At 38.1% G+C, this 13,299-nt stretch overlaps 1 protein-coding gene across 2 annotated transcripts in view; it reads right to left on the reverse strand.

The window, feature by feature from the left end:
• Positions 1-1,369: 1,369 nt before the first annotated feature.
• Positions 1,370-13,299, reverse strand: part of vsnl1a (visinin-like 1a) — an 89,564-nt gene continuing 77,634 nt past the window's right edge. For both annotated transcript variants that reach the window (XM_057822847.1, XM_057822846.1), the window contains one exon: positions 1,370-6,752. In XM_057822847.1, coding sequence (XP_057678830.1) covers positions 6,555-6,752 — 198 coding nt within the window. In that variant the 3' untranslated portion in view covers positions 1,370-6,554. The remainder of the gene's footprint in view (positions 6,753-13,299) is intronic.

Consider the following 13,299-nt stretch of genomic DNA (forward strand, 5'->3'; position numbering starts at 1 on the left):
TGAGTCTTTCTCCAAGGAATGCTTTAACAGTTTTAGCTCTGTGGCATTATGCATTGTCATCTTGGAAAATGACAAGAGTCAAGAATCTGCATTAGACTAGGTGACGATGCCTGAACTTTTGTTTGGTGCTGTTCCAGTGAGATTTACAAAGATGACTGCCTGGAGAAAACATCAACATTCCCTAAGTCCTTGATGATACGGGGCTGCATGGCAGGCAAAGGCACTTGGGAGATGGCTGTGGTTAAATCTTCAATAAATGTACAAGTTTACATTGAAATTTTAGACAGCTTTATTATCCCTTCAGTTGAAAATCTTTGTCATTTTCCAAGATGAGAATGCATCATGCCAGAGCGACAACTGTTAAAGCATTCCTTGGAGAAAGACTCATCCAGTCAATGTCATGGCCTGCAAATAGCCCAGATCTCAACCGTATTGAAAACCTGTGGTGAAATTGAAAAAAATGGTCCACAGTAAGGCTCCAACCTGCAAGGATGATCTGGCAACAGCAATCAAAAAGAGTTGGCACCAAATTGATGAAGAATATTCATCAAGTCCATGCCTAAGAGACTGCAAGCTGTCATAAAAGCCAGAGGTGGTGCTACTAAATACTAGAGATATGTTTTGTTATTTCATTGTTTGTTTCTCATGATTCCATTTTTTTCCCCTCAGAATGGGGTGATTCCATATACATATATTTCCCTGCACTTGCTCTTTAAAAGTAACATTTACTGACCACCACAATGTTTTTATTCATTTCTTTTAGTGTTTCTGAATGCTAAAGAGTTGCACTTTTGAAGTAATTCATTATTTTTTCAAGCTTTTTATCTGAGTTTGTTCTACATGATAAAATGAGTGAGCGAGTGCTTGTCGGAGACTGGTGATTCCATATTTTTTTGCTAGGGGTTGTCTTTGTCATTGTTTTAATCAAATGGCATATTTTGAACATATATAAATTATATAAGGAAAGCATAATTTACATGCAGAAAACATGAAACATCTATGGAAAATATAATTTGCCAAATATTTTCCATAATTACCACATACTGAAGATCAGTTTTACTTGTTTCGTACACAGATCCTTTAAATATTTTGTATGAAAATTATGCAAAAGTGGCCACTTTCAAGAGTAAATCATAGTATCAGACATATAATAAAATGACTACTTAAATCGATGTAATTTCTTGTTTTTTATATTCCTTTTCCATATGGGTATCCCGTCCCCAGCAAAAAGTGTACATGCAGTTTTTACTGTTATATCGTCCCTACCAATGTTGAGTCCAAACCTACGCCTTTGGCAATATGTCATGACATTTTGTAAACTGTAAACCATCTGTGTGTCTTGGTGTGGTAGCAAGAGAGGTGAAACAGCCCAGAGAGTTCCTTTTATTAGATTAAATCACAACACAGGGTGTAGTGCAGCCATGTCGTCAGGAACACAATACATGCTACAAAAGAATCATTGTACACAGTTGCCTTTTGCTTACATTTGGTATCTTGATCTTCGCAATAATAGACTTGTAGTTAGAAACACCCCTTCCCTAAAAAAATAAAGGACAACATAAAGGTTTATGCAAAGAAATTCAAACCTACAAAGACAAGCCACTACTGCTCTGTATTAGCTAATGAACCACTAGGCTGTGTTGAATTTAAGCAGGTCATCATGTATGGAGATCACATAGTTAAGTGGACAAGGTGGGCCAAATTATCGAAATATGGCGATGGACTCCCAGGAGACTGAACTTTCAGTGACCTTCGTGGCTACTTTACATCCATACAATGAGATTTCAGGGGAGTAAAAAAGTACAAAAAGTTTGACGGTGGGTGTATCGTTTAACTTGGATCTACTTGAAGGGTTGCTTTCTTCAAACTGTTTGGCCTACGATAAAACTTGTGTTAATTCTTTGAGTAAGAAAAACAATGAGTTGAAATGCAGGCCTTACTCTCTGCTGGCCATTGATTATATTGATATGCAACCTGCAAAATCTTGATGAAAGTGAGACTATTAGTGAAAGCAACTGATGGATCATAATCAGTTGATAGTTTAGTAAATGGTTTGGAAATTTTAAAACAATTGGGATTTAATGGAGTACACGGCTTAATTCAGTCTAGGATCGACTGGAAAAACTCATCTCAGTCAGCTGTGGAATAACACACTTTTCCAACTTTTTGATCAAGAGTGAAAATTGAAAGAGGGTAAAAGGCAGGGCACACCCAAGAAAGGTTACCAGTAAATCAGCCTTCACTGATCATAACGTGGATGTTTTTTGAATGTGTAAGCATGGGGAGAACATGCACATTTTTTAGCTGCAGTGGTGGAATGTAACGAAGTATTGAAGTACAAATGTATTGGTGTACCAATACGATGTGGTACTTTTTACTTCACTACATTTTACAGCAAGTATCTGTACTCTACGTTTTCATTCCTTCGGCACAATCGAAAAAAACCCTGTGCAACGATACTGAGCACTAGAGGCAGCAACATGAGAACAAGCAAGATTGGCTGGTGAACAAGATATTAACTACTAAACCACCACACTCTTGTACAGTAGGTGGCGGTATACACCTAAGAGTTGCTTGCAGTCCACTCAGTTTTGGAGTTCTTCAGATTGTTAAGCTTCTATTTACAGTGCAGTAGATTTTATTGATTGAGATCTGAGTCAATATTCAAAGAAGGAACCAGAAAATTCATTGACTGCTAAATTTTATTTCAAACTGTGCAGAATGAAAAATAAACAAGCGATAAAATTGACTGCACTGTAAACGGAAGCTTAACGTTATATCAGTGGTTCTTAACTTGACTGCGATAGAACCCCAGGGGTTCGGTGACTAAGTGTAAGGGGTTCGGCAAAAGTTAAGACGGCATGTCCTGGGTCGGCTCCGTGGCCTTCTCCCAGTGGGACATGCCTGGAACACCTCACCGTCCAGGCAGCGTCCAGGAGGCATCTTAATCAGATGCCCAAGTCACCTCATCTGGCTCCTCTCCATGCTAAGGAACAGCTGCTCTACTCCGAGGCCCTCCCAGATGACCAAGCTTCTCACCTTTTTTCTAAGGGAGAGCCCGGACACCATACGGAGGAAACTCAGTTCGGCCGTTTATATCTGGATCTTGTTCTTTTGGTCACGACCCACAGCTCGTGACCATAGGTAAGGGTAGGAATGTAGATCGACCAGTAAATTTTACGCCATGAAGATAATATGTGATGCAAACCCATGACAATAAATTGAGAATTAGACATGAAAATGAAAAACGGGAACAGTTCAAATGTCAACATGAAAATCAAACGCGAAAAGCAAAATTAATTGTAGTAAATTTAAAATTGACAAATTTGAACAAGAATTCACTTAAATAGTAGCTTGCTTGCTTAGCAACAGTATATCACAAAAGTGAGTACACCCCTCGCATTTCTGCAGATATATCTTTTCATGGGACAATCCTGACAAAATGACACTTTGACATAATGAAAAGTAGTCTGTGTGCAGCTTATAGAGTTAATTTATTTTCCCCTCAAAATAACTCAAAATATAGCCATTAATATCTAAACCGCTGGCAACAAAAGTGAGTACACCCCATAGAAACTACATACATCCCTAAATGTCCAAATTGAGTACTGCTTGTCATTTTCCCTCCCAAATGTCATGTGACTCAATACAGGAGTGCTTTCGACATTGCTGCAGAGATTGAAGAGGTGGGGAGTCAGCCTGTTAGTGCTCAGACCATACGCAGTACTCATCATCAAATTGGTGTGCATGGCTGTCACCCCAGGAGGAAGCCTCTTCTGAAGACGGTACACAAGAAAGCCCGCCCATCTCATCAGACCATAGTACATGGTTCCAGTAATCCATGTGCTTTGTTGACATGTCTTCAGCAAACAGTTAAAGAGGGCGTATGGTCTGAGCACTAACATTCTGACCCCCACCTCTTCAATCTCAGCAATACTGACAGTATCGAGTAACGTGTCACATGATGACACTTTGGAGGAAAAATGACAAGCAGTACTCAATTTGGACATTTAGGGATGTACGTAGTTTTTAAGGGGTGTACTCACTTTTGTTGCCAGGGGTTTATATATTAATGGCCAAAGGCGTAGGTTTGGTCTCAATATTGGTAAGGAGGATATAACAGCATAACTTACATGTACACTTTTTGCTGGGGACAGGACATTAATAAGACCAAATATATTTGGTGAACGGGGGTCAGGGCTACACTTCTCACCAATATGAACTGAATTAATTAATAGGCTAATTGATGAATGCAAATAAATCTGTATTGACCTCTGCTAACTTTCACACTGCAAATTTATATGTCTTAATCTGATATTTTTTGTTAAATCTAGTCAAATAATTTTCTCCCATCTTGTTTTGAGTGTTAAAGGCTAGTTAACAGATAAAGTAAGTGGAAGAATCTGACACATTAAAGTAAATATTACTACAGTATTTGTTTTTATCAAGCCCATACATCCAAACGTTGGTCATTTTTCAACTAAATCAAGAAAAAAAATGCTTTCAGATAATGTTTTGAACAATATTCTTGCATTAAGAACATTTCTGACTAACACGTTTTTCTTTTAAGATTAAATATACAAACGTTTTGCTTAAATTAAGTCTGTTCGTCTTATTTTCAGCTAGCTGTTTTTCTTATGTCAAGAAATATAAGTGAGTAAAATTGACTTTAAGCACTGTATCAGATGCAAAATTAGTGGTGTGTTCCCCACCTCCACAATATTGAAGTCTTTTTACATTACTTCTTTTTTCTACATTCTACATTCTAATATCCCTCGTCTTCGAAGTGGGCGGGGGAGGCGGCATGTTGTATTTCTGTCGGGCTGTGAATGCGCGTGTGTGTGTGTGTGGGGGGGTTCAAGTCATGAGCCAATCAAACATGCGTGTGAGGGGAAAAAAATGGACTGGCACATTCAGCGAGTGAAAAGGGGTCAAAATAAGTCTGAACATAATGAAAGTACTGTAATTCGCTTAATAATGGTAGGATCAATTCTATCCTCTCAACATATAGGAAGACAATCTAAATGACCTATATACTGTAACTGAAGTCATAATGGAAATAAAGTGCTTAAAAGTTGGTGGGGATAATTTCAGCATCCTAAAAAGTTGGTAGTGTTATATCCCCACCGTCCCTATGCAAACCTACGCCCTTGTTAATGGCTATATTTTGAGGGGAAAATAAATGAACTCTATTATATAAGCTGCACGAAGACTACTTTTCATTGTGTCATAGTGTCATTTTGTCAGTGTTGTCCCATGAAAAGATATACTTAAATATCTGCAGAAATGCGAGGGGTGTACTCACTTTTGTGATACACTGCAGCTGTGATTCAAACTCTCAACCTCAGAGGGAAGACACGCTAACCTCTAGGACACCCTTTCGTTTGTTCCTTTAATCAGTTGACAACCACCACTTGCCCAACAGGAATCAAAGGAGTGAAGATAAGAAGTTGTCGTAACTCGGCGTCGTATGACCGTGTGATGACATGAGGAAGGATGACACGTAGCTAATTTTGCCGAAGCAAGGTACAATATACGTATTCCTGTGTGAGTGCGCCCTTAGTCAAGAACTTGACAACTTTTACTCTAATTTCACATCCTTCCGATTGGTATTAATTTGTTCCTTTAGATCTCATTTCAAATCAACAGCATGCAATTTTGTAATGGTGTGTTTCAACACGTAAGGTCAAGTGTTGTGTTCTTAGCAACATCTACAACAGCTAAACTACAAGGACACATGCTCCCACAGTTAAAGCAGTCGGGGAAAAAAATTAAAATCACAAACAGGGGCCCACAATATTGTGGTTCCCGCCCTTTTCTGTAAAAATATCGTCCTCACATGTTAACTTTGATAAGGCTTTCTAGTCTTCAATCGCAGGATGCAAAATGACAAGAGTTTAAGGCAGAACCTAAAGGCATGCAAATTAACTACGTTTACATTTTTGAAAAAATTCATAGTTCTATATTTGACAGTACAAGCATGTCTGAGAAGAAACTCCTGACAAACCACCTCTCTGTTTTATTATCTAGAGCTAATATTTGACGGATAGCGGCAGATGCATTACCATAGGAATTTGGTTTTGGGTTGACTTTAGTAAACACGTACAGCTAGCATCAGTGGAACAACAAATACAGTATAGCGGCAAATCCAGTGTAGCACATCGTTGATGCTCCGATAGAATGAAACTGGAGGGGAAAAAAACATTGCACACTTCACATTTTGGCATTTGATCTTTAAATAATTTCAATATATACTTATATATCTTTGTATATTATTTGTGCGTGGTCTTAATATACAGTGGCGTATTGTTGTGTGTGTGCTGTCATGTATGCGTGCGTGTCATTGTGTTTATTTTTTGTTAAAGCAAATCACATTCTCATGCACACGAGTGTTTCAAACACAAGAAGCGAGATCCATTGAAAGGTAGTCCAAGCAATTTTTTTTTCTGTTGTTCAGTGGAAATAGCTGCAAACTGAATGGAACATGAAATGCTTTCTGTGCAGTCCGTGGCGGCAGCGGCGTCTTGTCGGGGTTGCTCCGCTTGCCCTTCACCTTATTTCTGGAGGTCACACTGCAGGAGTAATACAATGGAAGGGTCGCTCTTGGCCGCCTCTTTGAACTCATCCAGTGAGATCTGATCGTCGTTGTTCTTATCCATCTTGGAAAAGATCTTGTCCACCCGCTGCTCGGGCGTCAGCCCGTCCTCGTTCATTTTCATCATGATCACAGTGCCGACCATCTTGTAGATTGCCTGTAAAAGGGTAAACATAAAAGGAAGTAGCCTTTAGGTTAATTCTATTTCTTGTAAAGTTTTTTTAATTTTTTAAAAAATAATCTCCTGTCTGCTGTACAAGTAATTACTGTAATTTTCGGACTATAAGTCGCTACTTTCCCCCCTGAAGGAATAGTATCTTTTCTCGTAATTACTGTTTGACTGTTTGTATTAATGTACCCAATATGAAATAAATACAGTGGGGCAAATAAGTATTTAGTCAACCACCAATTGTGCAAGTTCTCCTACTTAAAAAGATTAGAGAGGCCTGTAATTGTCAACATGGGTAAACCTCAACCATGAGAGACAGAATGTGGAAAAAAAAACAGAAAATCACATTGTTTTAATTTTTAAAGAATTTATTTCCAAATTAGGGTGGAAAATAAGTATATGGTCACCTACAAACAAGCAAGATTTCTGGCTGTCAAAGAGCACTAATTTCTTCTAACGAGGTCTAACGAAGCTCCACTCATTACCTGTATTAATGGCACCTGTTTTAAGTCATTATCGGTATAAAAGACACCTGTCCACAAACTCAGTCAGTCACACTCCAAACTCCTCTATGGCCAAGACCAAAGAGCTGTCGAAGGACACCAGAGACAAAATTGCAAACCTGCACCAGGCTGGGAAGACTGAATCTGCAATAGGTAAAACGCTTGGTGTAAAGAAATCAACTGTGGGAGCAATTATTAGAAAATGGAAGACATACAGTGCCCTCCATAATTATTGGCACCCCTGGTTAAGATGTGCTTTTTAGCTTCTAATACATATATTTTTTAATTCAAATAATATGGGACCTTAATGGAAAAAAGAGAAAAACCCAACCTTAAATACAAGTGCATTTATTCGGTGGGGAAAAAATCCCACATAAAGAAATAATTATTTGACATCAAATAATGTGTGTCACAATTATTAGCACCCCTGGTGTTAATACTTTGTACAACCCCCTTTTGCCAACAAAACAAGGTCTGGGGACTGAGATGGCCATGGGAGGAGCTTGATTTTGTGTCTGGTGAACCATTTCTGTGTAGATTTGGCCATATGTTTAGGGTCACTGTCTTGCTGAAAGACCCAGTGACGACCCATCTTCAGCTTTCGGGCAGAGGGCAACAGATTTTGATTTAAAATGTCCTGGTATTTCAGTTGAAGCCTGGGACCGTGTGCTTTGGTCAGATGAGATCAAGATTGAGCTTTTTGGCAACAAACACTCTAAGTGGGTCTGGCGTGCCACAAAAGATGCGGATGCTGAAAAGCACCTCATACCCACTGTGAAGTATGGGGGTGGCTCAGTGATGCTGTGAGGCTGTTTCGCTTCCAAAGGCCCAGGGAACCTTGTTGTTAGGGTGCATGGCATCATGAATGCTTTGAAATATCAGGACATTTTAAATCAAAATCTGTTGCCCTCTGCCCGAAAGCTGAAGATGGGTCGTCACTGGGTCTTTCAGCATGACAATGACCCTAAACATATAGCCAAATCTACACAGAAATGGTTCACTGACCTACAGAGAGGTGGGACCACAGTAACAGTTTTTTAATTTGCCGTTGTGTTTTGCACTTCAGGGCCACCGTAGAATTGCATCCGAAGAACACCATACCCACTGTGAAGCATGGTGGTGGAAACATCATGCTTTGGGGCTGTTTTTCTGCAATGAGACCAGGATGACTGATCTGTGTAAAGGAAAGAATGAATGGGGCCATGTATGGAGAGATTTTGAGTGAAAATCTCCTTCCATCAGCAAGGGCATTGAAGATGAGACGTGGCTGGGTCTTTCAGCATGACAATGATCCCAAATACACAGCCAGGGCAACAAAGGAGTGGCTTCGTAAGAAGCATTTCAAGGTCCTGGAGTGGCCTAGCTAGTCTCCAGATCTCAACCCCATAGAAAATATGTGGAGCGAGTTGAAAGTCCGTGTTGCCCAACGACAGCCCCAAAACATCACTGCTCTTGAGGAGATCTGCATGGAGGAATGGGCCAAAATTAGGACTGTCAAAGGATTAAAATTTTTAATCGAGTTAATTACAGCTTAAAAATTAATTAATCATAATTAATCGCATTTCAAACCATCTGTAAAATATGCCATATTTTTCTGTAAATTATTGCTGGAATGGAAAGACAAGACAAGACGGATTTGTACATTCAACATACGGCACATAAGTACTGTATTTGTTTATTAAGACAATAAAACAACAAGATGGCATTAACATTATTAACATTCTCTTAAAGCGATCCATGGATAGAAAGACTTGTAGTTCTTAAAAGATAAATGTTAGTACAAGATATAGAAATGTTATATTAAAACCCCTCTTAATCTTTTCGTTTTATTTAGGGCTGTCAAACGATTAAAATTTTTAATCGAGTTAATTACAGCTTAAAATTTAATTAATCGTAATTAATCGCAATTAATCGCAATTCAAACCATCTCTAAAATATGCCATATTTTTCTGTAAATTATTGTTGGAATGGAAAGATAAGACACACGACTGATATATACATACAACATACTCTACATAAGTACTGTATTTGTTTATTGTAACAATAAATCCACAAATGGCATTAACATTCTTTCTGTTAAAGTGATCCAAGGATAGAAAGACTTGTAGTTCTTAAACGATAAATGTTATAGTTACAAGTTATAGTAATTTTATATTAAAACCCCTCTTCATGTTTTCGTTTTAATAAAATTTGTAAAATTTTCAATCAAAAGTAGAGTTAATATAATAATAAGAGGAATAAAAATAACAATAATAAAAATAGAGTGACCAAAGTCTTAAGTTTTACGTGTATTTTGCATAGCTATTTTGATATGGAATGCCAGTTCATTTTTCATTGTTGTTTAACTGTGTGTCAGAATAGGGCCTCATTACTATAGACTGAAGTGCTTTTCTTTTTGTGAACATTATTTTTTTGGGGAGCGATAGGAATATTATTTTTTCTGTGCTTTCACTAAACGATGCTTACAGTGGGGAGAACAAGTATTTGATACACTGCCAGTGGGTTTTCCCATTGGCAGTGTATCAAATACTTGTTCTCCCCACTGTATGTTTGTTGTGAAGGAGTTGCCAATAAACGGCGCGGTCCAAAGAATGCCTGTGTCCACTCGCCTCTACTGTATAACATATATTTGTACATATCTTACCCAAAATACAACAAGAGACACATAATTGCCACTAAAAGAAAGAAAACTTACCGAAATATGTGTGGAGTACAAATAGCAATTTGCATCGCATTGTGAATACAGCATAAACGTCTCACAACTACTAATTCTCCCACGTTTAGAAGAAATAACATGAGTATGGAACGGCGCTGCCCCCAAGCGGCCGGTGGCATTCTCTTCACTCTTAATGTCCATAAACGGCCTCATATGATGTAATCTGTTTGAGGTAATATGCGAGATGGTCATTCACCCAAGCGCCAGCAGAGGGCGGCAAAACTCCATAACAACAAGTGAGCGTTTCAGTGTACTGTCATTTAAATCTGTCTGAGCGGGACATCTGCGTTAATTGCGTCAAATATTTTAACGTGATTAATTAAAAAAATTAATTAACGCCAGTTAACGCGATAATTTTGACAGCCCTAGTTTTATTATAATTTGTAAAATTTTCAATCAAAAAATAAACTAGTAGCTCGCCATTGTTGATGTCAATAATTACACCATGCTCACTCATTGTGCTCATTTGGACCCAAGCGCCAGCAGAGGGCGCCAAACACCAAAAACCAAGTAACAAGCGGATATTACACTACTGTCATTTTAATCTGTTTGAGCGGGGCATGTGCGTTAATTGCGTCAAATATTTTAACGTGATTAATTTAAAAAAATTAATTACCGCCCGTTAACGCGCTAATTTTGACAGCCCTAGCCAAAATACTAGCAACAATGTGTGAAAAGCTTGTGAAGAGTTACAGAAAACGTTTGGGCTCCGTTATTCCCAACAAAGGGTACATAAAAAAGTATTGAGATGAACTTTTGGTATTGACCAAATACTTATTTTCCACCATGATTTGCAAATAAATTCTTTAAAAATCTAACAATGTGATTTTCTGTTTTTTTCCCCATAATCTGTCTCTCATGGTTGAAGTTTACCCATGTTGACAATTACAGGCCTCTCTAATATTTTCAAGTGGGAGAACTTGCACAATTAGTGGTTGACTAAATACTTATTTGCCCCACTGTATCTATTGAGGTACAGTAATCTCTCAATTCTCACAAAATAAAAAATATGCCTTTATAGTTGTTTTTTGGTGTTCATTAATGTTCTGCATTTCGAAGTCTGTACTTAGGACAAGGTCAACTGCTTTTATTGTTTTGGAAGAAAATCAATATTTGAGATGGCCCGCTAGCCAGCAAGACATTGCACAAGTAAACAGCTAAACAAAGCTTTAAAAAGACAAAAAATAGAGTGAAACTTCAAAAGCAACCCCCCTTGGGGCTTTAAAAATAAAAACTAATTGCAAAGGGAAAAATGGCCTCTAGGTCTCATTAAAATGTTCAAACGTGTGATTTCAGCAGAACCAACAGTGACTCAGCATCAAAGCATCGAAGCATGAAAATATATTTTCACATTTGAGAACACGTTGACCATGGTAAGAAGATACGCTACTCTTTAGGGCTTTTCACACTGGCGTCAGACCAGTGTGAAGAGCGGTCCACGGCAAGGGAGGAGCCATGTAGCCTGACGCAGACGCTATAAGGAAGTGAAAAGTGGCAAGCATATTTACTCTAGTCCCGAGCACTATTGCGTTTATTTTTCATTGTTGCACTAGAAAACAGTGACTTTTCCTATATCAACAAATGGGGGGCATTATAATAGCCGTGTAAAGAGTTTTACTAGATTCTGTGAGACGGTGAATAGTTTTTGTTGTTGTTAGTCGTACATCGTAAGCAGTTTCTCACAATGTTACCCATACCTTGAGTACTGGTATTCTTTTCACCAAATACTTTTTACCTGTACTTGAATACATCTGGATGAGTACTTTTATTTGAGTAATATTTCTTTGAAGTAACGCTACTCTTACTTGTGTAAAATTTTTGGCTACTCTACCTCCCTCCCACCACAGTTAATCCTAAAATGGAACCTTGACCTTTAATCAGTGGACATAATGCAAAGGTAATGAGCATTGCAAATGCTTCTCACGTTCAACATCCATTTCTGTCAAGAATTAAATGTCTGTAATAAATATTCTACAATATCAACAGTTTTGCACTAAAATTTTAAAGAATAGTCCAACCATTCTCATTTGATTAAAGACTCAAGATTTAGCCAAGAAACCAAAACACGCTTTTAATTTCATTAATTCTTACAGCCACTCTTAAGCAGGGGTGAAAGTAGGCCGGAACAGCGTTCCGGCATGAAATTTGATGCCGGAACGATGTTCTGGCATTCAGTGCTTTGATCCCAAAAATATGACAGCAACTGTCAAAACCCCATGTTTTACAAAAAACCGTTCCACGCTGCCACACCCGCATCTTCAATAAGAACAATCTACTAATGTCAGATTTACATACATGAGTGTGAACAACAAGCCTAATAAAGAGCTTGTGTAGCGTAATTCGTTTCCACCGATATTTATTATTCATTTACAGTGATACCTCAGCTCACGAACATAATTGGTTCCCAGAAAGTGTGTGTAAGGCGAAAAGTTCGTCTTCCGAACATTTATTTCCCATAAGAAACCATTAAAATGAGAATAATCCGTTCCCAGGTCCCCATAAAACATAATTTTCTACTAAATAAGCCTTAAAACTACACAAAAATATACCTTATTTTCTTTAATGTCTTCTTAGGCTTAACACTAGCCTGTGGTGGGGTGTTTTTCGGTCCCATAATAGCAAAAGTACACTCAATATGGTCCAAAATTTCTATCAAACACAAACCACGTCCGCACTCGACGAAAGGGAGGGGACGAACTGGGACGCCGTGAGCGTGCGTCAGCTTCTCGTGGCACTGTTCGACCGCGTGGTTTGGTTTGTCCGCCGAAAACTAGTTCGTCAGCAGAGACTATATGCTCGCGAATTTAATGTTCTTGAGGCGAAAAGTTCGTGAGCTTAAGCGTTCGTGAGCTGAGGTATCACTGTATTTATTTTACGTAGTTCTTCCCAGTGTCTCTCTGTATCTGACAAGTCGCCCTGCACAAGCGGGCAGCAAAAAAAAAAAAAAAACTGGACTCTGCTGTCCGTTCAATTGACCTGACCTGTGATCAGCATGGATAGTTAGCTCTGATTGGCTCAAATCCAGGTTTTTTGGTGTTTTATTTGGAAGGTTCAGAATATGTTAATGTGCACTTTGGACTTATTTTTGTTCATTTATGTGAGGCTACTTATTTAATTCCTTATAATAAAAAAAGTCAATATTCCATTTCACTGTGCATGATGTAAGTCATTTGTACGTATCTTTTGTTAATGTATGTTACTTATAGCTTTATTATTTAAAAAAAAAAAAAAGGCAATGTTTACATTATCTTCATTTTTTAAATACATACTTTTTTCTTGAATAGTTAGAATTGAGGTTTTGTTTTTAGATTTGAGG

Source organism: Corythoichthys intestinalis, chromosome 19 (genome assembly GCF_030265065.1).
Source record: "Corythoichthys intestinalis isolate RoL2023-P3 chromosome 19, ASM3026506v1, whole genome shotgun sequence".
Classification (NCBI taxonomy): domain Eukaryota; kingdom Metazoa; phylum Chordata; class Actinopteri; order Syngnathiformes; family Syngnathidae; genus Corythoichthys; species Corythoichthys intestinalis.